Source organism: Cetorhinus maximus, unplaced genomic scaffold, assembly GCF_964194155.1.
Source record: "Cetorhinus maximus unplaced genomic scaffold, sCetMax3.hap1.1 HAP1_SCAFFOLD_1582, whole genome shotgun sequence".
Classification (NCBI taxonomy): Eukaryota; Metazoa; Chordata; class Chondrichthyes; order Lamniformes; family Cetorhinidae; genus Cetorhinus; species Cetorhinus maximus.
Window position 1 is genome coordinate 36338 of NW_027597522.1, and position 25009 is coordinate 61346.

The 25009-nt window shown below is 50.5% G+C and overlaps 1 gene segment (V, D, J or C); it reads right to left on the bottom strand.

Moving 5' to 3' along the window:
- Window positions 1-1548: 1548 nt before the first annotated feature.
- On the bottom strand, window positions 1549-8645 carry LOC144676416 (Ig heavy chain C region-like). The segment is given in 5 exon segments: window positions 1549-1599; window positions 2894-3204; window positions 6167-6487; window positions 6868-7185; window positions 8615-8645. Coding segments are annotated over 5 exon segments (1032 nt in total).
- Between the last annotated feature and the right edge of the window lie 16364 nt (window positions 8646-25009).

Sequence of the window (25009 nt, forward strand, 5' to 3'; positions counted from 1 at the left end):
ATGATCCGACATGTCGGACTGAGCCTGGAACCACCGGTACGAGATTGTCGCCGGGTAGAACAGCGCAGCAACACAGGTCAACGTAACCGTCTGATTGGTCAGGATCTCCTGGATCGATGGAGGAATTATCCGGAGGGAGGGAGGGGAAGGAGGTCGAACTGAGAGGGAGACAAATCGACCAGTAAAGTGGAATCATCTCAATAAAACCAGACTAACCAGAAACATCAAATACAGTCCTGGAGCGAGACAAGGAGTCAACATTCCTCTCCCTCTCTCTGCCTCCCTCTCCCTGCTCAACAAGTGTGGGTCTAACCGAGGGATACGGAGACCGGAAATGTGCACGGTGCTCCGAGTGTGGGTCGAACCGAGGGATACGGAGACCGTAACTGTGCACAGTGCTCCGAGTGTGGGTCTAACTGAGGGATACGGAGACCGGAACTGTGCACGGTGCTCCGAGAGCGGTCTAACCGAGGGGATACAGAGACCGGAACTGTGCACGGTGCTCGCGGTGTGGTCTAACCGAGGGGATACGGACACCGGAACTGTGCACGGTGCTCCGAGTGTGGTCTAACCGAGGGATATGGAGACCGGAACTGTGCACGGTGCTCCGAGTGTGGTCTAACCGAGGGATACGGAGATCGGAACTGTGCACGGTGCTCCGAGTGTGGTCTAACCGAGGGATACGGAGACCGGAACTGTGCACGGTGCTCCGAGTGTGGTCTAACCGAGGGCATACAGAGACCGGAACTGTGCACGGTGCTTCGAGTGTGGGTCTAACCGAGGGGGATACGGAGACCGGAACTGTGAACGGTGCTCCGAGCGTGGTCTAACTGAGGGGGATACAGAGACCGGAACTGTGCACGGTGCTCCGAGTGTGGTCTAACCGAGGGGTACGGAGACCGGAACTGTGCACGGTGCTCCGAGTGTGGTCTAACCGAGGGACACGGAGACCAGAACTGTGCACGGTGCTCCGAGTGTGGTCTAACCGAGGGGGATACGGAGACCGGAACTGTGCACGGTGCTCCGAGTGTGGTCTAACCGAGGGGTACGGAGACCGGAACTGTGCACGGTGCTCCGAGTGCGATCTAACCGAGGGATACGGAGACCGGAACTGTGCACGGTGCTCCGAGTGTGGTCTAACCGAGGGGTACGGAGACCGGAACTGTGCACGGTGCTCCGAGTGTGGTCTAACCGACGGATACGGAGACCGGAACTGTGCACGATGCTCCGAGTATGGTCTAACCGAGGGACAGGGAGACCAGAACTGTGCACGGTGCTCCGAGTGCAATCTACCCGAGGGGATACAGAGACCGGAACTGTGCACGGTGCTCCGAGTGAGGTCTAACCGAGGGACACGGAGACCGGAACTGTGCACGGTGCTCCGAGTGCGATCTAACCGAGGGATGCGGAGACCGGAACTGTGCACGGTGCTCTAAGTGTGGTCTAACCGAGGGAGATACGGAGACTGGAACTGTACACGGTGCTCCGAGTGTGGTCTAACCGAGGGGATATGGAGACCGGAACTGTGCACGGTGCTCCGAGTGCGGCCTAACCGAAGGACACGGAGACCGGAACTGTGCACGATGCTCCCAGTGTGTTCTTGCCGAGGGATACGGAGACCGGAAATGTGCATGGTGCTCCGAGTGTGGTCTAACTGAGGGTTATCGAGACCGGAACTGTGCACGGTACTCCGAGTGTGGTCTAACCGAGGGATACGGAGACCGGAACTGTGCACAGTGCTCCAAGCAGTTTATGTTCAGATGCAGCAAGACCTGGACAATATCCAGAATCGTGCTGACAAGTGGCAAGTAACATTCGCACCACGCAAGTGCAAGGCAATGACCATCTCCAACAAGAGAGAATCCAACCATCACCCCTGGATGTTCAATGGCATTACCATCACTGAATCCGGCACTATCAACATCCTGGGGGTTACCATTGACCAGAAACTAAACTGGGACCAGCCATATAAATACTGTGGCTACAAGAGCAGGTCAGAGGCTGGGAATCCTGCGGAGAGTAACTCACCTCCTGACTCCCCAAAGCCTGTCCACAATCTACAAGGCACAAGTCAGGAGTGTGATGGAATACTCCCCACTTGCCTGGATGAGTTGCAGCTCCCACAACACTCGAGAAGCTCGACACCGTCCAAGACAAAGCAGCTCCGCTAGATCGGCACCCCATCCACAATCATTCACTCCCTTCACCACCGACGCACAGTAGCAGCAGTGTGTGTACCATCTACAAGATGCACTGCAGCAACTCCCCAAGGCTTTTCGACAGCATCTTCCAAACCCACGTCCACTACCATCTAGAAGGACAAGGGCAGCAGACACATGGGAACACCACCACCTGGAAGATCCCATCCCATCCCTTCACCATCCTGACTTGGAAATATCTCAGATTTTCCTTCACTGTCGCTGGTTCAAAATCCTGGAACTCCTTCCCTAACAGCACTGTGGGTGTACCTACACCACAGGGACAAAATCCTGGAACTCCCTCCCTAACAGCGCCGTAGCTGTATCTACACCACACAGGGGACAAAATCCTGGAACTCACTCCCTAACAGCGCTGTGGGTGTACCTACACCACAGGGACAAAATCCTGGAACTCCCTCCCTAACAGCACTGTGGGTGTGCCTACACCACAGGGACAAAATCCTGGAACTCCCTCCCTAACAGCACTGTGGGTGTGCCTACACCACAGGGACAAAATCCTGGAACTCACTCCCTAACAGCGCCGTGGGTGTACCTACACCACAGGGGACAAAATCTTGGAACTCCCTCCCTAACAGCACCGTGGGTGTACCTACACCACAGGGGACAAAATCCTGGAACTCCCTCCCTAACAGCGCTGTGGGTGTACCTGGTTCTTTACCTGGTTCCTTTCTGACCTGTCGTTCTATCCGTTCCTTTGAGGATTGGTGACCCACCACACAGCTGAAGATCTGGCCTCTCTCCCTGGTTTCTGACGGGACAGAGAGCTGACTGACCACATGGAAAGTGCCCTCACTGTCCGCAGTCACTGGGAAGGTGGTCACTCCGTCTGTCACCTCACTGCCCTGGGATCTCCATGTCAGGTAGATGTCTCTTGGGTAGAAACCAGACACAAAGCAGGCCAGGGTGGTGGTGGATTCATTGTCAGAGGCTCCCTGCTGCTCGATATCCATCACCTGGACCACAGGAATCTTCAACTCAGCTGAAACTACAAGAAGGATTCAGTTTAAAACCCTCAGAGTGAGGAGAACATTTCAGCACAGGGGCCAGGGATTGCAGTACCTGGTGTAATAAATCATCAATCGAAAATATCCCTCACCTCTCCCCCCATCAATGGAAATTCCTGGGAAAATCAATCCTTCCTCTAATCCCACAACCCTCCCATCAATGACCATCCCTCTAATCCCCTCACTCTCCCAACGAGGACAATCCCTCTAACCCCCTAACCCTCCCATCGAAGCCCATCCCTCTAATCCCCTCAATCTCCCATCGAAGACCATCCATCTAATCCCCTAACTCTCCCAACGAAGTCCATCCTCTAAACCACTCACTCCCCCATCGAAGACCATCCCTCTAATCTCCTAACTCTCCCATCGAAGACCATTCCCCTAAACCCTAACTCTCCCATTAAAGAACATCCCTCTAATCCCCTAAATCTCCAATCGAAGACAATCTCTATAACCCCCTAACCCTCCAATTCAAGATAATCATTCTAATCCCCTAACTCTCCCATCGAACACCATCCCTCTAATCCCCTAACTCTTCCCTCGAAGAGCATCCATCTAATCCCCATCTTTCCCATCAAAGACCATCCCTTTAAACCCCTAACTCCCCAATCGAAGACCATCCCTCTAATCCCCTAACTCTCCCGTCGAAGACCATCCCTCTAATCCTCTAACTCTCCCATCGAAGACCATCCCTCTAATCCTCTGACTCTCCCATCGAAGACCATCCCTCTAAACCCCTAACTCCCCCATCGAAGACCCTCACTCTATTCCCCAAAATCTCCCATCGAATACCCTCCCTCTAATCCCCCCACTCTCCCATTGAAGACCATCCACTAATCCTCTCACTCCCATCGAAGACCAACCCTCTAATCCCCTCACTCTCCCATCGCTGACCTTTCCTCTACTCCCCTAACTCCTCTTTGAAGACCATCCCTCTTCTCCCCTAACTCTCCCATCGAAGATCCTCCCTCTAATCCCCTAACTCTCCCATCGAAGATCCTCCCTCTAATCCCCTAACTCCCCCATCGAAGACCATCCCTCTAACCCCTTAATCCTCCCATCGAAGACCATCCCTCTAATCCCCTAGCTTCCCCATCGAAACCATCCCTCTAATCCTCTCACTCTCCCATCGAAGACCAGCCCCCTAAACCCTAACTTTCCCATCGAAGGCCATCCGCATGAACCCCTCACTCTCCCACCGAAGAAACCTCTAAACACTCACTCTCTCAATAAAGAACATCCCTCTAATCCCCTAAATCTCCAAACAAAGCCCATCCATCTGACCCTCTAACCCTCCATTTAAAGACCATCATCTAATCCTCTAACTCTCCCATCGAAGACCCTCCCTCTAATCCTCTAACTCTCCCATGGAAGACCATCCCTCTAATCCCCTAACTCTCCCATCGAAGACCATCCCTCTAATCCTCTAACTCTCCCATCGAAGACACTCCCTCTAATCCCCTAACTTTCCCATCGAAGACCATCCCTCTAATCCTCTAATTTTCCCATCGAAGACCATCCCTCTAATCCCCTAACTTTCCCATCGAAGACCATCCCTCTAATCCTCTAACTTTCCCATCGAAGACCATCCCTCTAATCCCCTAACTCTCCCATCGAAGACCATCCCTCTAATCTCATAACCCTCCCATCGAAGACCATCCCTCTAATCCCCTAACCCTCCCATCGAAGACCATCCCTCTAATCCCCTAACCCTCCCATCGAAGACCATCCCTCTAATCCCCTAACTCTCCCATCGAAGTCCATCCCCCAAATCCACGAGCTCCCCCATCAAAGGCCAACTCTCTAATCCCCTAACTCTCCCATCGAAGACCACCCCTCTAATCCCTAACTCTCCCATCGAAGACCATCCCTCTAATATCCTAACTCTCCCATCGAAGACCATCCCTCTAATCCCCTAACCCTCCCATCGAAGACCTTCCCTCTAATCCCCTCACTCTCCCATCGAAGACCATCCCTCTAATCCCCTAACCCTCCCATCGAAGACCATCCCTCTAATCCCTTAACTCTCCCATCGAAGACCATCCCTCTAATCCCCTAACCCTCCCATCGAAGACCTTCCCTCTAATCCCCTCACTCTCCCATCGAAGACCATCCCTCTAATCCCCTAACTCTCCCATCGAAGACCATCCCTCTAATCCCCTAACCCTCCCATCGAAGATCCTCCCTCTAATCCCCTAACCCTTGCATCGAAGACCATCCCTCTAATCCCCTAACTCTCCCATCGAATTCAGCCTCCCAGGTTCGACATTGTGAATGTTCTTCAACGTTCCCCCAGGTGTCGCTGGATGGCCGGAGATCAGGAGGAGACCTTTCGGCCCATCATGTCTGCCCTGGCCCTCCAAAGGAGCAATCCCACCCCCAGGGCCAGCCAACCCCTCCCCTCTCCCCGTATCCCCGCACATTCCCCCTTTTCGGATAACAATCCCATTCCCTCCGGATCGCCTCGATTTGGCCCCACCTCCCTCACACTCTCAGGCAGCATCTCCCAGACCCTCACCACTCACTGCGTGAGGGAGTTTCTCCCTCGTGTCTCCCTCGTTCCTGTTACCCATTGCCTCAAGTCCCTCACTATCCTCACAGTTCACAAGGCTTCCCAGTTTTGTATCACCTTCAGATTTTGAAACCCTGTACACCAAGGTTTAGGTCATCGATATGTGTCAGGAAAAGCAAGGGTCCCCAACACCGACCCCTGGGGAACTCCACTAAAAACCTTCCCCCAGCCGGAGAGACGCCCATTATCCCCCTGCTCTCTGTTTCCTGTCACTCAGCCGCTTTCAAATCAATATTATTCCCGTCACTTTTATTCCAGTGGGAATCGTTTACTCTCTATCTAACCCCGTGCTGTACCTGTCCTGGGAGTGTTTGATGGGGACGGTGTAGAGGGAGCGTTACTCTGTATATAAAGGGGTGTCTGTATCTTACCGTCGTGTTTGCTGAGGCTCTGGGTGAGCGGTGTTGATGAGGAGAGGTGTTGGACGAGACAGGTGAATGTGGATCCGGAATCCCATTCCCGGACTGGGACCTTTAAGTTGCTGCTGGAACTGTAGCTCCCATTCCCGTAGGGTCTGGTTGGTCCAGACTGGGAGGTAAAGGCTGTCGGCTGGTCATTGACTTTCCAGGTGAAGCGAATGTCACTGGGCAGGAATCCCGCAGCCTCACACGTTAATGTGGCTGTTCCCCTGGTGTCCATCTCCTCGTAGGTTGGGGGGAGGATGTAGAGGGTGGGGGCAGTGGGGTATCGAGCTGGGGATTGGGCAGAGACAGGAGAGGGTAGAGATATTAGAGAGCAGAGACTCGAGACCCCCATTCCGAGTTCCCCCAGTAAAAACATTCCCAATCCGCCCATTTCCCCATTCAAACCCCTCCCCAACAATCCCCCCCATTCCTCCCCGCCCCCCCCCCACATCCCCAGTAACCCCCACACCCCCGGTAACCCTCCAAACCCCCAGAAACCCCAACATCCCCACTCCCCCCACCTCCTCCCCACCCTTATCAGCCCCTCTGAACTGCCCGAGCAGGTCACTCAGCCTGGAGGTGGATGAGGGACAGTCAGTAGGAGCTGGTCTTACCAGCGATTCCCACGCTCCACCACCCAACAGAGGGAGAAAGGCCCAGACACTCACCACTTGTCCTGATCTCCTTGGCGATGGGCTGTCCCAGTGTCCGGTGAGCAACGACGCAGCGATAGCGGTCAGTCTCCACCCAATCCCGGACGCTGATCTCCAGTTGGCTGACGGTGGTGTACTGGCCCTGGGGGTCCCTGGACAGAGGCCACTCTCTGATTCCTGACAGCACTTTGCTGCCATCCGAATGCCAGGAGATCTGGACGGGGGGAGGGTAGAATCCGGTGACCAGGCACAGCAGGCTGGTGGGGGCATCGGCCGAGATCTCCCCCGGGGGAGGGTATTGAAGGTGGACCGAGGGAGGAGAGGACGGAGGCACTGCAAACAGAATCGAGAGGTCAAAGCGACAGCCCGAGGGAGACCCGCGCTCTGATTGGCTGACAGGACTCGGGGGCTGAATCCCACTCCCAGATCAGATGGGCCGAATGGCTGAAGCCAAAGATAAGAGGCTCCCACCTCACGTTCACATTCGGGACAGTGTAGAGGGAGATTTACTCTGTATCTAACGCCGTGCTGTACCTGTCCTGGGAATGTTTGATGGAGACAGTGTAGAGGGAGATTTACTCTGTATCTAACCCCGTGCTGTACCTGTCCTGGGAGTGTTTGATGGGGACAGTGTAGAGGGAGCTTTACTCTGTATCTAACCCTGTGCTGTACCTGTCCTGGGAGTGTTTGATGGAGACAGTGTAGAGGGAGCTTTACTCTGTATCTAACCCCGAGCTGTACCTGTCCTGGAGTGTTTGATGGGGACAGTGTAGAGGGGGCTTTACTCTGTATCTAACCCCGTGCTGTACCTGTCCTGGGAGTGTTTGATGGGGACAGTGTAGACGGAGCTTTACTCTGTATCTAACCCCGTGCTGTACCTGTCCTGGGAGTGTTTGATGTGGACAGTGTAGAGGGAGCTTTACTCTGTATCTAACCCTGTGCTGTACCTGTCCTGGGAGTGTTTGATGGAGACAGTGTAGAGGGAGCTTTACTCTGTATCTAACCCCGTGCTGTACCTGTCCTGGGAGTGTTTGATGGAGACAGTGTAGAGGGAGCTTTACTCTGCATCTAACCCCGTGCTGTACCTGTCCTGGGAGTGTTTGATGGGGACAGTGTAGAGGGAGCTTTACTCTGTATCTAACCCCGAGCTGTACCTGTCCTGGAGTGTTTGATGGGGACAGTGTAGAGGGGGCTTTACTCTGTATCTAACCCCGTGCTGTACCTGTCCTGGGAGTGTTTGATGGGGACAGTGTAGAGGGAGCTTTACTCTGTATCTAACCCCGTGCTGTACCTGTCCTGGGAGTGTTTGATGGACAGTGTAGAGGGAGCTTTACTCTGTATCTAACCCCGTGCTGTACCTGTCCTGGGAGTGTTTGATGGGGATGGTGTAGAGGGAGCTTTACTCTGTATCTAACCCCGTGCTGTACCCGTCCTGGGAGTGTTTGATGGACAGTGTAGAGGGAGCTTTACTCTGTATCTAACCCTGTGCTGTACTTGTCCTGGGAGTGTTTGATGGGGACGGTGTAGAGGGAGCTTTACTCTGTATCTAACCCCGTGCTGTACCTGTCCTGGGAGTGTTTGATGGGGATGGTGTAGAGGGAGCTTTACTCTGTATCTAACCCCGTGCTGTACCTGTCCTGGGAGTGTTTGATGGGGACGGTGTAGAGGGAGCGTTACTCTGTATATAAAGGGGTGTCTGTATCTTACCGTCGTGTTTGCTGAGGCTCTGGGTGAGCGGTGTTGATGAGGAGAGGTGTTGGACGAGACAGGTGAATGTGGATCCGGATTCCCATTCCCGGACTGGGACCTTTAAGTTGCTGCTGGAACTGTAGCTCCCATTCCCGTGGGATCTGGTTGGTCCAGACTGGGAGGTAAAGGATGTCGGCTGGTCATTGACTTTCCAGGTGAAGCGAATGTCACTGGGCAGGAATCCCGCTGCCTCACACGTTAATGTGGCTGTTCCCCTGGTGTCCATCTCCTCGTAGGTTGGGGGGAGGATGTAGAGGGTGGGGGCAGTGGGGTATCGAGCTGGGGGTTGAGCAGAGACAGGAGAGGGTGAAGATATTAGAGAGCCCCCATTCCGAGTTCCCCCCCGCCCCTGATAACCATGCGCCCGGAGAGGGGGTAACAGTGGGTGGAGGGACGTAGACATCTGGGCTGATAGTCCTCTTGGGATGAATCACATTAATGGCGGGAACCCGCTGGATTCTATTGGAGAGGGAGGGATTGGTGAGGTCGGCTGGTGGTGGGGGGAGGTAGATCCCTGAGGGATCTGTTCCCGGTCTCCATTTGGTGGAGATGGGGGAGAGCAGTGGTGTTGTGACTGGACCTGGTCATCCAGAGAGCCAGGGGGGGAATGTCCCGGAGAATCCGGGTTCGAATCCTCCCACTGCCGATGGTGAAATGGGATTTCAATCCAACTCTGGGGTTAATGATCTCATGATGACCATGAACCATTTCTTGTGAAAACCCCCATCTGGTTCACTGATGCCCCCTCAGGGAGGGACACCTGCCATCCTTACCCGGTCTGGACCACACGTGACTCCAGACCCCACACAGCCATGTGGTTGGCTCTTCCCAATGCCCTCTGGACAGGGGGTCCGTTGGGGATGGCCTTTTCCTGTCTCTGCGTCTCTCCATCACTGTCACTAGGCAGCAGTGACCCTTTTCAACTCTGTGCTCTGTTTCCAAAATCACTGAACTTCCATCTGATTTTAACCCAGGGGTTATAAGGCCTCATGAAACGTGGACATGTGCAAACAAACGCAAAGGAGCTAAAACCTTTCTCACAATGGCAGTAATCTCCGCATTACTCCCAGTGCCACGCGCTAGTGAGGGCATGAGTAGGAAGGTTAAAGGGTTCGACACGGGGCTGGGGAAGGGGAGGAGGTGATGGGGCTTTAGATTTCTGAGGCATTGCGATCGGTTCGGGGGCGGGTGGGACCTGTACAAGGAGAAGGGGTCACACCTTAACAGGACTGGGACTGGTGTCCTCCTGGGGAGGTTTGCTCCAGCTGTTGGGAAGGGTTCAAACTAGATTGTCGGGGGGCTTGGGAGCCAGAGGGGAAATTCAGAGGGAGAGAGGAGAGGAACTGGCAGTGGGAAGGTGTGAAGTATTAACTAGTGAGGGAGCAGGTATCAGAGAGTTGCACCAAGGGTGGATAGAACACTTGGAGAGTTGGATAGAATTACAGTCGGCTATTAGATAGGCTCAGAGCAAGGGGAAGGTTAAAAGAGAGTAAATCAGGATTGATGCGCATGTGTGTGAATGCACGCAGTGTGGTTCATGAGATTGGTGAACTGAAGGCACAGATTGACAAATGGAATAATGACGATATTGCTCTCACAGAGACCTGACTCAAAGAAGGGCAGGACTGGGTGGTAAATATTCCCGGGTACAAGGTGTTTAGGAGAGACAGGGAAGGGTGAAAAGGAGGGTAAGGGGAGTGGCAGTATTGGTTAAAGATGGCATTACAGTACTGGAGGGAGAGGATGTTCCAGAGGGCTCAAGGGCAGAATCTATCTGGCTAGAGTTAAGGTATGGGAAAGGTGTAATAACATTGATCGGTGTAGTATATAGACCACCAACTAGTGGAAGGGATGTAGAGAAACAAATTTGCAAAGAATTTACGGAGAGATATAAGAATTTTGGAGTAACCATAATGGGGGACTTCAATTATCCAAATATAGACTGGGATAGGAACAGTGCAAAGGAACGAGATGGGCGAGAGTTCCTGGAATGTGTTGAAGATAATTTTCTGCAGCAGTATGTTTCTGGTCCAATGAGAGGACAGGAACTGTTGGGCCTGGTTCTGGGCCATGAGTTGGCCCAAGTGGATCAAATATCAGTGGGGGAGCCTCTAGGGAATAGTGACCATTGTATAATAAGGTTTAGGTTAATCATGGCAAAGGACAGAGAACAATCCATAGCAGGGGTCATTAACTGGGGGAAAGCCAACTTCGATGGGATGAGAATGCGTCTGAGTCGAGTGAGTTGGAATCAAATGTTGGCAGAAAAGATGGGGTGGCTGAATAATGGGCCACCTTCAAAGAGACAGAATTGCAGGAAATGTCAAGGTATAGTCCCTTGAAGGGGAAAGGTAGGACAAATCAATCCAGAGCGCCCTGGATGACGAGAGAGAGAGAGAGAGAGGTAAAGATGAAAAGGAAGTTGTGCACGTATGACAGGTGTCAGGTAGAAAATACAATGGAGAATCAGGCTGAATACACAAGGACCAGAGGGGAAGTGAAGAAACTAGTTAGAGAAGCAAGGAGAGGGCATGAAAAGAGGCTGGCAGTGAACAGTAAAGGGAGTCCCAAGGTCTTCCATAAGCATGTAAATAATAAAAGGGAGGGAAAAGAGAGAATTGGGCCGATTAGGGATAAATGAGGAGCCTTGCACATGGAGGCAGGAGAATTAGCGGAGGTATTAAACGAGTACTTTGCATCTGTCTTTACCAAGGAAGAAGATGCGACCCAGGCCGAGGTGATAGAGGAGGTAACTAGTACACCCGAGGAATTTACAATGAAGAAGGAGGAGGTGTTAGAAAGTTTATCATTACTTAAAGCTGATAAGGGACCAGGACCAGATGAGATGCATCCAAGGGCACTGAGGGAGGTGAGAGTGGGAATTGCAGAGGCGCTAGTGATCATCTTCCAGTCTTCCTTAGACACAGGGGAGGTGCCAGAGGACTGGAGAATTGTGAATGTTACACCCTTGTTCAAAAAGGAGTGCAGGGTTAAAGCCGCCAACTATAGGCCAGTCAGTTTGACCTCAGGGGCAGGGAAACTTCTGGAAACTATAGCACGGGATAAAATCAACAGTCACTTAGACAAGTGCGGGATAATTAAGGAAATCCATTCATTGAGGGGACATCATGTTTAACTAACTTGCTGGAGTTTTTTGAGGAGGTAACAGAGAAGGTTGATAAGGGAAACGCTGTTGATGTGGTGTATATGGATTTTCAAAAGGTTTTTGATGCAGTTCCACACAACAGACTTGTGAGCAAAATTCTAGCCCATGGAATAAAAGGGAAAGTTGGCACTTCACAGAATCACAGATTCACAGTGTAGAAGAGGCTCTTCAGTCCATCGAGTCTGCGCCGACACCGTGAGAAACACCTGACCTACCTCCCTAATCCCATTGACCAGCACCTGGCCCATAGCCTTGAATGTTATAAGCTGCCAAGTGCTCATCCAGGTACTTTTTAAAGGATGTGAGGCTAACCCGCCTCCACCACCCTCCCAGGCAGCGCATTCCAGACCCTCAACACCCTCTGGGTAAAAAAGCTTTTCCTCACGTCCCCCCCCATAAACCTCCTGCCCCCTCACCTTGAACTTATGTCCCCCTCATGACTGACCCTTCAACTAAGGGGAACAGCTGCTCCCTATCCACCCTGTCCATGCCCCTCATAATCTTCTACACCTCGATCAGGTTGCCCCTCAGTCTTCTCTGCTCCAACGAAAACAACCCAAGTCTATCCACCCTCTCTTCATAACTTAAATGTTTCATCCCAGGCAACATCCTGGTGAATCTCCTCTGCACCCCCTCCAGTGCCATCACATCCTTCCTATAATGTGGCGACCAGAGCTGCACACAGTACTCCAGCTGTGGCCTCACCAAGGGTCCATACAACTCCTCCAACATCACCTCCCTACTTATGTAATCTATGCCTCGATTGATAAAGGTAAGTGTCCCCTATGCCTTTTTCACCACCCCCACTAACATGCCCCCTCCGCCTTCAGAGATCTATGGACACACACACCAAGGTCCCTTTGTTCCTCAGAACTTCCTAGTGCCATGCCGTTCATTGAATACTTCCTTGTCAAATTACTCCTTCCAAAGTGTATCACCTCACACTTTTCAGGGTTAAATTCCATCAGCCACTTATCTGCCCATTTGACCATCGCGTCTATATCTTCCTGTAGCCCAAGACACTCAACCTCACTGTTAACCACCCGGCCAATCTTTGTGTCACCCGCAAACTTACTAATCCTACCCCCCACATAGACATCTATGCCGTTTAAATAAATGACAAATAATAGGGGACCAATCCCTGTGGTACGCCACAAAACACTGGCTTCCAGTCACTAAAGCTAAGAATCTTAATAAGAAATTGGCTGAGTGACAGGAAACAGAGACTAGTGATAAATGGTTGTTTCCCAGGCTGTAGGGAGGTTTGTCGTGGAGTTCCCCAGGGGTCAGTGTTGGGACCTTTGCTCTTCCTGATATATATTAATAACCTAGACTGTGGTGTGCAGGGCATGATTTCCAAATTTGCAGATGATACAAAGATTGAAAACGTTGTCAACTGTGACGGGGATAAGTCCTGAACTTCAAAAGGACGTAGACATGTTGGTGGATTGGGCAGACAAGTGGCAGGTGAAGTTTAGTGTAGAGAAGTGTGAGGTGATTCGATTTGGCAGGAAGAATATGGGGATATGGATAAAATAAAAAGAGAGACTCTAAAGGAGGTTCAGGAACTGAGAGACCTCGGTGTATAATGTATATAGGTCATGGAAATGGCAGGGGAGAGCAGTGAATAAAGCATCTAGTATCTTAGGCTTTATTAATAGGGGCATTGAGTACAAGAGTAAGGAGGTCATGTTAAACTTGTATAAAACACTAGTTAGGCCTCATCTGGAGTGGAACTGCGTCCAGTTCTGGGCGCCATACTTGAGGAAGGATGTGAAGGTTTTGGAGAGGGTTCAGAGGAGATTCACAAGAATGATTCCCGGGATGAAGAATGTGGCTGTGAGGAGACATTGGAGAGGTTGGGACTGTTTTCCTTGGAGGAAAGAAGGCTGAGAGGAGTTTTGATGGGGTATTCAAGATCCTGAGGGGTATGGACAGGGTAAATAGTGAGAAACTGTTTCCCATTCAAGTGAACATCAGGAACCAGAGGGGCCCAGATTCAAAATAATGGGCTAAAGGGGTAAATGTGATGTGAGGGAAATGTTTTTTCACCCAGAGGGTGGCTGGAGTCTGGAATGAACTTTCTGTAAGGGTGGTGGAGGCAGGGTCGATCGAGGGTATTCAAAAGAGAATTGGATTGCTACCTGCAAAGAGGGAATGTGCAAGGTTACAGGGGGTAAGGCAGGGGAGTGGGACTAGGTGGGATGATCTTACAGTCAGCCAATGCAAGCTGGATGGGATGAATGGCCTCCTTATGAACTGTAAAGATTCTGTAATTCGGTGAAGTCTATCCAGACTCCCAGGCACCAAGGTTCATTAACAAAACCTAAATGGAACCAAAACCCTTTGCACCTTTCTTCTCACACACACATATAAATATATAAATTCAACTTAAAATGATACATCATTCATCACACCATCTCAACATTCCCGAAAATCCCACTCTCATTCTCTCAAATCCCATTCTCCCAAATCCCCCATCCCCAGAAACCCTCATTCCCCCAAAATAACTGCCAGTAAAACAGTCCCCGCTATTCCGAAATGCCCTCTTCCTCGATATCCCCCCCTCCCAAACCCACACTCGCTCATCGCCCCTCCCCAAGTTCCTCCCTCGCCCACGTTGCATCCTCTAAATGCCCCCCCTACCCCAATTCCCAATGCCCCACATCCTGCTCCACAATATAGTCAGTCACATGCCCCGAGACCACCCTCTCCCGTCCCCTCAGTTGTAATCCAGACACTCACCGCTTGTCCTGATCTCCTTCATGATTGGCTGCTTCAGTTTTGGATGGGAAACGACACATTGGTAGCTCTCTGCGTTCACCCAATCCTGGCTCCTGATCTTCAGTTGGCTGACGGTGGTGTATCGGTCCTGGGGGTCCCTGGACAGAGGCCACTCTCTGATTCCTGACAGCACTTTGCTGCCGTCCAGATGCCAGGAGATCTGGACGGGGGGAGGGTAGAATCCAGTGACCAGGCACAGCAGGCTGGTGGGAGCATCGGCCGAGATCTCCCCCGGGGGAGGGTATTGAAGGTGGACCGAGGGAGGAGAGGACGGAGGCACTGCAAACAGAATCGAGAGGTCAAAGGGACAGCCTGTGGGTGACCCGGAGCCCCGAGAGGTCACTGACCTCAGTCTGACCCTGAATCGAGAGGTCACTGACCTCAATCTGACCCTGAATCGAGTGGTCACTGACTTCAGTCTGACCCTGAATCGAGAGGTCACTGACCTCAGACTGACCCTGAATCGAGAGGTCACTGACCTCAGTCTGACCCTGAATCGAGAGTTCACTTACTGACCTCAGTCTGACCCTGAATCGAGAGTTCACTTACTGACCTCAGTCTGACCCTGAATCGAGTGTTCACTGTCCTCAGTCTGACCCTGAATCGAGAGGTCACTGACCTCAATCTGACCCTGAATCGAGTGTTCACTGACCTCAATCTGACCCAGAATCGAGTGTTCACTGACCTCAGTCTGACCCTGAATCGAGAGGTCACTGACCTCAGTCTGACCCTGAATCGAGTGTTCACTGACCTCAGTCTGACCCTGAATCGAGAGGTCAATGACCTCAGTCTGACCCAGAATCGAGTGGTCACTGACCTCTGTCTGACCCTGAATTGAGAAGTCGCTCACTGATCTCAGTGACCCTGAATCAAGAGGTCAATGACCTCAGTAGCCCTGAATCAACAGGCCAATGACCTCAGTTTGACCCTGAATAGAGAGGTCAATGACCTCAGTCTGACCCTGAATAGAGAGGTCACTGACCTCAGTCTGACACTGAATAGAGAGGTCAATGATCTCAGCTTGACCCTGAATTGAGAGGTCACTCACTGACATCAGTCTGACCCTGAATAGAGAGGTCACTCATTGACCTCGGTCTGACCCTAGAGAGTTCAGCTTATCTCAGTAACCCTGGCCCTGAGTTGAGAGGTCACTCAATGACATCAGTGAACCTGACCCTGAGTTGAGAGGTCAATCACTGACCTCAGTGACCCTGACCCTGAGTTGAGAGGTCAATCACTGACCTCAGTGACCCTGGCCCTGAGTTGAGAGGTCAATTGCTGACCTCAGTGACCCTGTCCCTGAGTTGAGAGATCAATTGCCGACCTCAGTGACCCTGTCCCTGAGTGGAGAGGTCAATCGCTGACCTCAGTGACCCTGTCCCTGAGTTGAGAGGTCATTGAATGACCTCAGTGACACTGACCCTGAGATGAGAGGTCACTCACTGACCTCAGTGACCCTGACCCTGAGTTGAGAGGTCAATCGCTGACCTCAGTGACCCTGTCCCTGAGTTGAGAGGTCACTCACTGACCTCAGTGTCCCCCCTTGCCTCCCTTCAATGGGAAGAACCTGGATACAGACAAATTCCCTTACCAGCCTGCACGTTCAGTGTTGATCCACAGCCGCAGAAGTCCGTCCTGTTGTCTGTTACCTGTTTGTCTGTAAGTTGGCAGAAATATCGACTGGAATCTTGCTTTGTAGCATTGACAATCCGTAGCGTCATTCGCCTCCGAGCAAAGTCCTTAACAGCCTCATAATGGTCAGCCTTCCCAGACACGAATGTGGGGGTCTGGGATCCAGGGCTCCAGTAGACCAGCCCTTCGATAGCACCACTGCGTGGGGGAACATAACCCCAGATCAAATAGCGATCATCGGTCTTGCGAGAGTATCTGCATTCCATCGTAACGGACTCACCCTCCAGGGCGTTCATTGTCGTGGAGGAGAATCGGAAGTTTCCACCAGCAGCACGGAGGCCTGGGAATAGAGAGAGAGAGAGAGAGAGGGAGAGGGAGAGAGAGGGAGAGGGAGAGGGAGAGAGGGAGAGAGAGAGACACAATTCAGGAATCCTCAAACTGAGGCAAACACAGGACACGTAGGGGAGACAAAGACAATGTCCACTGTAAAGAGAACATCCCCTGTCCTAATATTACTGTGGGAAACTGCAGGGACTGTGTGTAGCATGTGTGTGTGTGTGTGTGTGTATACATGTGTGGGTGTGTGTGTGTAGCTTGCCTGTGTGTGTGTATGTGCGTATGTGCGTGTAGCGTGTGTGTGTGCAGCTTATATGTGTGTAGCTTGTCTGTGTGTGTGTATGTGTGTGTGGATGTGCGTGTGTGCGTGTAGCTTTTCTGTGTGTGTGTGTGTGTGTGTGTGTGTGGATGTGCGTGTGTGCGTGTAGCTTGTCTGTGTGTGTGTGTATGTATGTGTGTGTGTGCGTGTAGCATGTGTGTGTGTGCAGCTTGTCTGTGTGTGTGTGCGCGTGTGTGTGTGTATGTGCATGTAGTGTGTGTGTCTAGTGTGTGTGTATGTATGCATGTAGAGTGTGTGTGTGTGCGTGTAGCTTGTCTGTGTGTGCGTGTGTGTAGTGTGTATGTGCATGTAGTGTGTGTGTCTAGCGTGTGTGTGTGTATGCATGTAGAGTGTGTGTGTGTGTGTGCGTGTAGCTTGTCTGTGTGTGCATGTGTGTAGTGTTTATGTGTGTGTATGTGCATGTAGTGTGTGTGTGTGTGTAGCGTGTCTGCGCGTGTGTTCTGACCGATGCAGTTGGTCAAGTGGAGTTATTATTTAAAAATTCCAGAGGGAAACTTGAAACAACTGTCATAATTTTTAAGTTTTATGTTTGAGATGTGACTCTAAATTCAGGAATCAGACCCCCAGTTCTCGAGAGGTTTTACATTAAACTAAATGAAACATTTTATTAATTTACACAATTTAAAATATATATCCACATGGCTGTAAATTACTACGATCATCACTTTTAACAAATTCCCGAACTAATCTGCATTAAGGCAACAGCGACCCACAGACTTAACCAGACACCGGGCAAAGCATTTTCACCTGACGAATACAAAACGAGGTTCTGTTCACTTTGGTTCCTGTGGAACCAGTTGGGGGCTGAAAGCTGCCTTTTGACCTCACGTTGCCTCTGCCCTGCACACCCAAAAACGACTGAAGTCACACCTACCACCACCCATCGAATGTGAATTCGCATTGCATCACCAGCCTCTCCTCACAATAAAACCACTTTCATACCACCAATTCTATTGGTAATATAAACATATGCCTTGTTATCTGCTAGCTAGGTGTCCGCTTTCACCCCACTTCTTGATTGCACTATTCAACAAATGCAAATGCACGCTATTTCTCTTAGATAACAAAACTAGATCCCATCAAAGCACCCAGACGAGCTGGGATTTAATCCAATTAAGACACACGTGCAGACTAAACCTCTATTTAAAAGAAAAATACCTTCCAATAATATTATATACATTAATAGCCTCATGACTGTGTGTGTGTGTGTGTACCTTGTGAGTGTGTGTGTGTGTGTGTGTATAGTTTTGAGTGCGTGTATGTGTGTGTGTATGTTTATAACTTGTGTGTGTGTGCCTGTGTATGTGCGTGTGTGTGTCTGTGTGGATAGTATTGAGTGTGTGTATGTGTGTCTAGCTTGTGAATGTGTGTGCGTGTGTATGTGTGTATAGTTTTGAGTGCGTGTATGTGTGTGTATAGTTTTGAATGCGTGTATGTGTGTGTGTGTATGTGTATAACTTGTGTTTGTGTGTGTGTACCTGTGTATGTGCGTGTCTGTGTGTATAGCTTGTAGGCGCGTGTGTGTGTATGTGTGTGTATAGTATTGAGTGCGTGTGTGTGTGTCTAACTTGTGAATGTGTGTGTGTGTCTAACTTGTGACTGTGTGTGTGTGTATATAGTATTGAATGTGTGTATGTGTGTCTAACTTGTGAATGTGTGTGTGTGTGTATGTGTGTGTAGTACTCAGTGTGTGTGTGTGTGTGTCTAACTTGTGACTGTGTGTGTGTGTATATAGTATTGAGTGTGTGTATGTGTGTCTAACTTGTGAATGTGTGTGTGTGTCTAACTTGTGACTGTGTGTGTGTGTGTATATAGTATTGAGTGTGTATGTGTGTCTAACTTGTGAATGTGTGTGTGTGTATGTGTGTGTAGTATTGAGTGTGTGTGTGTCTAACTTGTGAATGTGTGTGTGTGTATGTGTGTGTAGTATTGAGTGTGTATGTGTGTCTAACTTGTGAATGTGTGTGTGTGTGTAGTATTCAGTGTGTGTGTGTCTAACTTGTGAATGTGAATGTGTGTGTGTAGTATTCAGTGTGTGTGTGTGTGTGTCTAACTTGTGAATGTGTGTGTGTATGTGTGTGTAGTATTGAGTGTGTGTGTGTGTGTGTGTGTGTCTAACTTGTGAATGTGTGTGTGTGTGAGTAATGTAATTAGACTGAAGACAGTTAGCCTGCATCATTTTAAATGATCAAAGGGTCTAGCTGTAAAAGCAGACAAGTTGAAGTGGAAATGGACAAGCTAAGATAGGGTGCGAGTAAATAGGGTAGAGCTATCATTTGCATTTGTAGATAAGTTGAGAGGCTATTTGAATAGCAAAGGGGAATTAGAAGGGGGAAAGGAAAACGTTTACACCTTGCAGCGGGTCATACGTAAACTAATAGTTGGGATATCATATTGTTATTGACCCAAAAGCAAAGACAAGATAGAAACATGAACGATCTTATATTTGGAAGGGTTTGAGTTTCAAGTTGGGGTGACGACAATGGGTTGAAAGATAAAAGAGGAGAAAACGTATTTAAGGAAAGGATTGAAATCTCGATGAGGGTGTGGCCATGTGACCTTGAAGAGGGTGCGGCACAAACACGATCCTGTGAAAAAGCAGCTTCTCACTGCCCCAAAAAAGTGTCCCGAAAGCGAGGCTTTGGTTACAGGCATTGGATTTCCATTGGCGAGTGGGAGGGGGAGAGGCGCTGGTGAAACGCCTCCCAAAAAGCATTAGTGGGTGCCTTGCAGAAATATTACTGGATGTTTTATGGATTAAGAATCTATTGGGACTGTTGCCGGAAAAGGGTGTTTATTTGTGAGTCTAGCTCGGTAGAAAACTTTTGGAAAATGTAATAAGAATAAATTTACTTGTTTAACCGTAACATTTTGTTAATAAATGTTTTAAATAATATTGAACATTTCCAAGAGTGACAGTGGAATTGTTCTTCTGACTTCAGAGCATGTGCCTTCTCGAGTGTTGTGGGAGCTGCACTCATCCAGGCGAGTGGGGAGTGTCCCATCACACTCCTGATCTTGTAGATGGTGGACAGGCTTTGGGGAGTCAGGAGGTGAGTTACTCTCCGCAGGATTCCCAGCCTCTGACCTGCTCTTGCAGCCACAGTATTTATATGGCTGGGTCCAGTTCAGCTTCTGGTCAATGGTAACCCCCAGGTTGATGATAGTGTGGGATTCAGCAATGGTAATGGTGTTGAATGTTAAGGGGCGATGGTTGGATTCTCTCTTGTTGGAGATGGTCATTGCCTGGCACTTGTGTGTGTGGCGTGAATGTTATTTGCCACATGTCAGTGCACGAGGAATTCAGTAGAAGTGTCTTTACCCAGAAAATGGGGAGAATATGGAGCTCGCCACCACAGCGAGTTGGTGAGGTGAATAGTATTCATGTGCTGAAGGGGAAGATGGATAAAGGAGAAAGGAGCTGGAGGACAGGGGGATGGGGGAGAGACAATAAACAGGGAGATGGGTTTCAATGGGAGCCCAGCTAATTGGTGAAGTATAAACCAGTATACAGAATGTTTCTTCATGGAGAGAATTTATTCAGTTTGTTGGGTTTCATTGCTCTGCTCTCACCCGACAGTGCCCCAGCTATCCCCTATTTATACATGGTCTAAGTACTTAATTAAACAAGGCCCTTCACCCTTGCAGCCTAACAATCTAATGAACAAACCATTAGCAGGAGGTGCGGAGCTGAAACCCAGGCACGGACACCTTACATGGGCATAAGAACAGGAGGAGACCATTCAGCCCCTCAAGCCTCTTTCGCCAGCCAATAGAATTGCGCCTGGCTCCTGAACGAGCTCCGTATTCCTGCCTTTTGTAGGCTTTGTCCTCTTCAATCGGGAAATCGTGCACCTCACTTCCCTACGTAAGGAAGCTGAGGGGGAGGGGAAAGTTCGCCCCCAACACCTGTCAGGAAATTCCTCGAGCCTGGGGTTAGGGGGTAGGGTAAGTGAGCATCCTGAAAAGCTCCAGGTGATCGGAGAAAGCCAGCTGGGAGTTATACAGAGAGTGCGCCGTGCCTGACCAACCAGCCTGAAGCTTTTGACAATGTAATATTCCGACTGAGATGGGGGGGAGGGCACTGCCTGTCTCTAGTCCCTCTACCACATGTGCCACAACAAACCCTTACACCACCTTTCCCCACCAGCTATTCCGATACCCTTTACCTACTGACTGCCCAATGCCCAGGTTCCTTCAACAAGCAACAAAACGGGTGGTTTAATGTTAAACCAGCCCTGCCCAGTGGAAAAGGTAAAGCTTATTAACGTACAGTGCGAAACGGGAAAGCGTAACAATCACCCTTTCCAAATATTCTAACTCCCGGCACTGCCAGGAGGTTAAAAGTCAGGGGTTCAAGGGGAAAGGGGTAGAGGGTGGAGTCCTTGAAATGGTGTCCGGTCTCTATACGGTGGGTCTCTCGGTGCCGACCTGTGGAACAACCGATGGCTCTTGCGCCGCTTTTCAGGCGGACTCGAGGAGAACTTGCAGGCACTCAATTGCGGGACGTGGAGTGGCTCAGAAGCAGCTTCTATGCACTCCCGGCTTTGGGCTGGCTCTGGACCGCATAGGGTTGTGGTCTACTCACGAGCAGCTGATCCTTTTTCTTTCCCCACCTCCTCCTCAACAACCCTCCCCTCCTCCCCCCCACCCCCACCCTCAAAGAAAATGCGAAACCGGCTATTTGAAACCAGCTTTCACAGCACGGTTTTCTCTGAAGCCATAAAAGCACCAAGTGACCCCATTGTAAACATTCCGCCTGAGGTCAAGAGGTTTCTGGCTCCTTTAAAACTGCTTAATTACCTTTTCCTGTAAAATGTTCTCTTTCTCCGGGAACAGCAGCGACCCAGACCCCCACCCGTTAACCCTTTCGGACACCGCGAATTTAAAAAAACAAACACAAATTCTTCTGGAATGTTCTTGGCCTTTGTCACGAAGCCCTGAATGTTCATAACGTTATTGGAAATGATCTTTTTTTAAATATAGAGGTTTAGTCTGTGGGTGTGTCTTAACTGGGTTAAAGTCCAGCAAAGTCTGGGTGTTTGGGTGTGAACTAGTTTTGAGTTGGAAGAGAGGCAGAGTACGTTTGCATATTGTTGAATACGACATTCAAGATGGGGAGTGAAATCTAACACCTAGCTAGCAGAGACCAAGCAATGTTCCTATCACTATTAAAAGTGGTAACTATGAAAGGGGTTTTAGTGGTAGGGGAGGTGGGGTTCAAAGGGGCTGGTGATACAATGAGAATTTACATTGGATGGGACGTGCTGGATATAACAGGCAGCAGTTGCGTGGGCGCAGGGCTGAGGGAAGGTAAGAAGCCTATCACTGTGTCTACAAAGGAACCAAAGTGAAAGGAACCCCTCATTTTGAATTTGTAATGAAAACGCTTTGCCTGGTCTCTGCTTACAGTCTATGGGTTGTTGTTGCCTTAGTGAAGATTAGTTCGGGAATTATTTAAGAGTTGTGGGAGCAGTAACTTGTAACCATGTGTATATGAATAACCTGTATAAATTAATAAATAACGTCTCCTGTAAGTTGATATAAAAACCGCTCGAGAACTGGTGGTCTTATTCCTGAATTCAGAGCTGTAAACTCAAAACATAACCGCTTGAAAATAGAGGTTATGACAGTTGTTTAAAGTCCCCCTCCCCCAACCCACTGGGATTTTAAATAATAAATGATATTTTAAATATCAAAGCGCTCACTGGCGGGAAGCTGAAGCGTCGGCGAGGGGAGCGGCCGTGGCTGCCGTTGGTACGGGTTTCCAGACAGCATTTGATAAGGTTCCCCATGAGAGGCTGTGCGCTGAAGTGAAGCCGGTGGAGTTGAAGCGAGAGGATTGGGCTGGCGAGGGAACTGGCCGAGGGGCAGGGGGGGTCAGAGGGTAGCGAGAGTGGGCAGGATGTGACCGGCGATGCCCCGCGTTGGGTGGGTTTGGGGGGAGGGGGCCCTCCGCAATTTACTGCTGACGGCGAGATAGGAAGGGAGGCAGCATCGGATGGAAGTGTAAAACGTTCAGAAGAGGCGTGGTTGGATGAAGGGAATGACCAAAACTGTGGCAAATGGCTCACCGTGCGGACAAAACGAGTGACCCACTTCGGACCAAAAGCGCACAGACCAGGGAACTTTCTAAATGGACAGGTACAGTACGTAATCTAAAAGCACCTGATGTCTCAAGGATGGGTCTATGAGGGTTGGAGAATTCCCACTTCAGTGTTACGACACCCCCAGTTAGACCACGCCTGGAATTACTGCAAGCAACTCTCCCTTCTCCCTTTGACAGGATGTGGGCGTCGCTGGCTAGGCCAACATGCCCCCTTAAGTGCCCCTTGAGAAGGTGGTGGTGAGCCGCCCACTGCAGTCCCTGTGGTGTAGCCGCACCCCGGAGGAGTCGCTTTGGGCTGTTTGTTCCCACAGAGCTCGGGTCAGGGCTGAAAGAAAGCGAAACGTTTTTTTAAGTGGGCCAGAGATAGCGACAGTACAGGGAACAACAATTTATACCGCATGGGAAGAGAATGCCGAGTGGGGGGGCAAGTGGGACTGGAGATGGGCAGAGGCGTTGCCACGGAGAACTGAGCAGCAGGGCAGAGTGAACAGCCAAGCTTCTGTTCAAATTTAAAAACACCCAGGCCGACTCTGACTGGTCAAGTCTACGCCATGAGGAGTGAACCAGGGAATGGCTGTCCCACCAGAGTTTTGTTCCGTTGAAAAAGGCGCAATGTGTGGACATGTTCCTCCTGTCTGCCAAGGACAGGGCTCTGGGTGTGAATATATGTGGCTTCTAGCATGTGTAAGTGAGCCCAGCTGATAACCTTCAATTGGATGTTGTTCCCATTACTGTTGGCATTTGCCATGACCTGTCTGATAAGTGCAAAGCAAAAAGCTTTGACAGGATGTCTCTTATTCAGCAACGCTCAAGTTCACGTCGGCTTACTTAAGAGAGGATGTACTTGCATTAGAAACAGCGCAGTGAAGGTTCACTGGGCTGATTCCTGGGATGAAGGGGTTGTCATATCAGGAGAGATCGAGCAGGTTGGGCCTGCATCCGTTGGAGTTTAGAAGAATGAGAGGGGGGTCTTGTTGAAATGTATGTGATCCTGAGGGGGTGCTCGACAGGGTGGAGGCTGGGAGGATGTTTCTCCCCCCTCGAGGGGAGGATCTAGAACGAGGGGGAGGGGGTGACACAGTTTGAGAATAAGGACACTCCCATTGAAGACGGAGACGAGGAGGAATTCCCTCTCTCGGAGGGTGGTCAGTCTGTGGAACTCTCTCTCCCGGAGAGCGAGTCTGGGGGGGAGGCCGGGACACTGAATACACTCGAGGCCTGAGTTGGACAGATTCTCCATCGACGAGGGAGTGGAGGGTTAGGGGGAGTTGTGCGGAGGGAGGGGAGGGTGTGGCAGACAGGAAGGGGGAGTTGAGGCTACAGTCAGATCATCGGATGGTGCAGCATACTCGAGGGGCCAAATGGACTGCTCTTGCTCCTATCCCTCGTGTCCCCTTGTTGGGGATTTTCACATATTGGGTTAGACAAGACTTCTGTAGACACAGTGGGGTCTCCATTCCACTATCCCCTTTAGCCCCTCTTCAGTCTAACGAATTTTACAGGAGTTCAAATCCCCCTGATGATTATTCGATGGTTTTCCCTCAGTCCCCGGATTTCTCTGCATATATTGGTCAATCTAAGAGCTGCGTTCCTTTCCTCTTTATCCATTATGCTATTCCAAATAAGTAAAGCTTCTCCATCTCCCCTTTTCCTTCTCCAACTCTTTTCAATATGTGGGGGAGGTTACCACTAACCAGAAACTGAACTGGACCCAGCCATATAAATACTGTGGCCAGAAGAGCAGGTCAGAGGCTGGGAATCCTGTGGAGAGTCACTCACCTCCTGACTCCCCCCAAAGCCTGTCCACCATCTACAAGGCACAAGTCAGGAGTGTGATGGGATACTCCCCACTTTGCCTGGATGAGCGCGGCTCCCACAACACTCGAGAAGCTCGACACCGTCCAGGACAAAGCAGCCCCCGCTTGATCGGCACCCCATCCACAAACATTCACTCCCTCCACCACCAACGCACAGTAGCAGCAGTGTGTGTACCATCTACAAGATGCACTGCAGCAACTCACCAAGGCTCCTTCGACAGCAT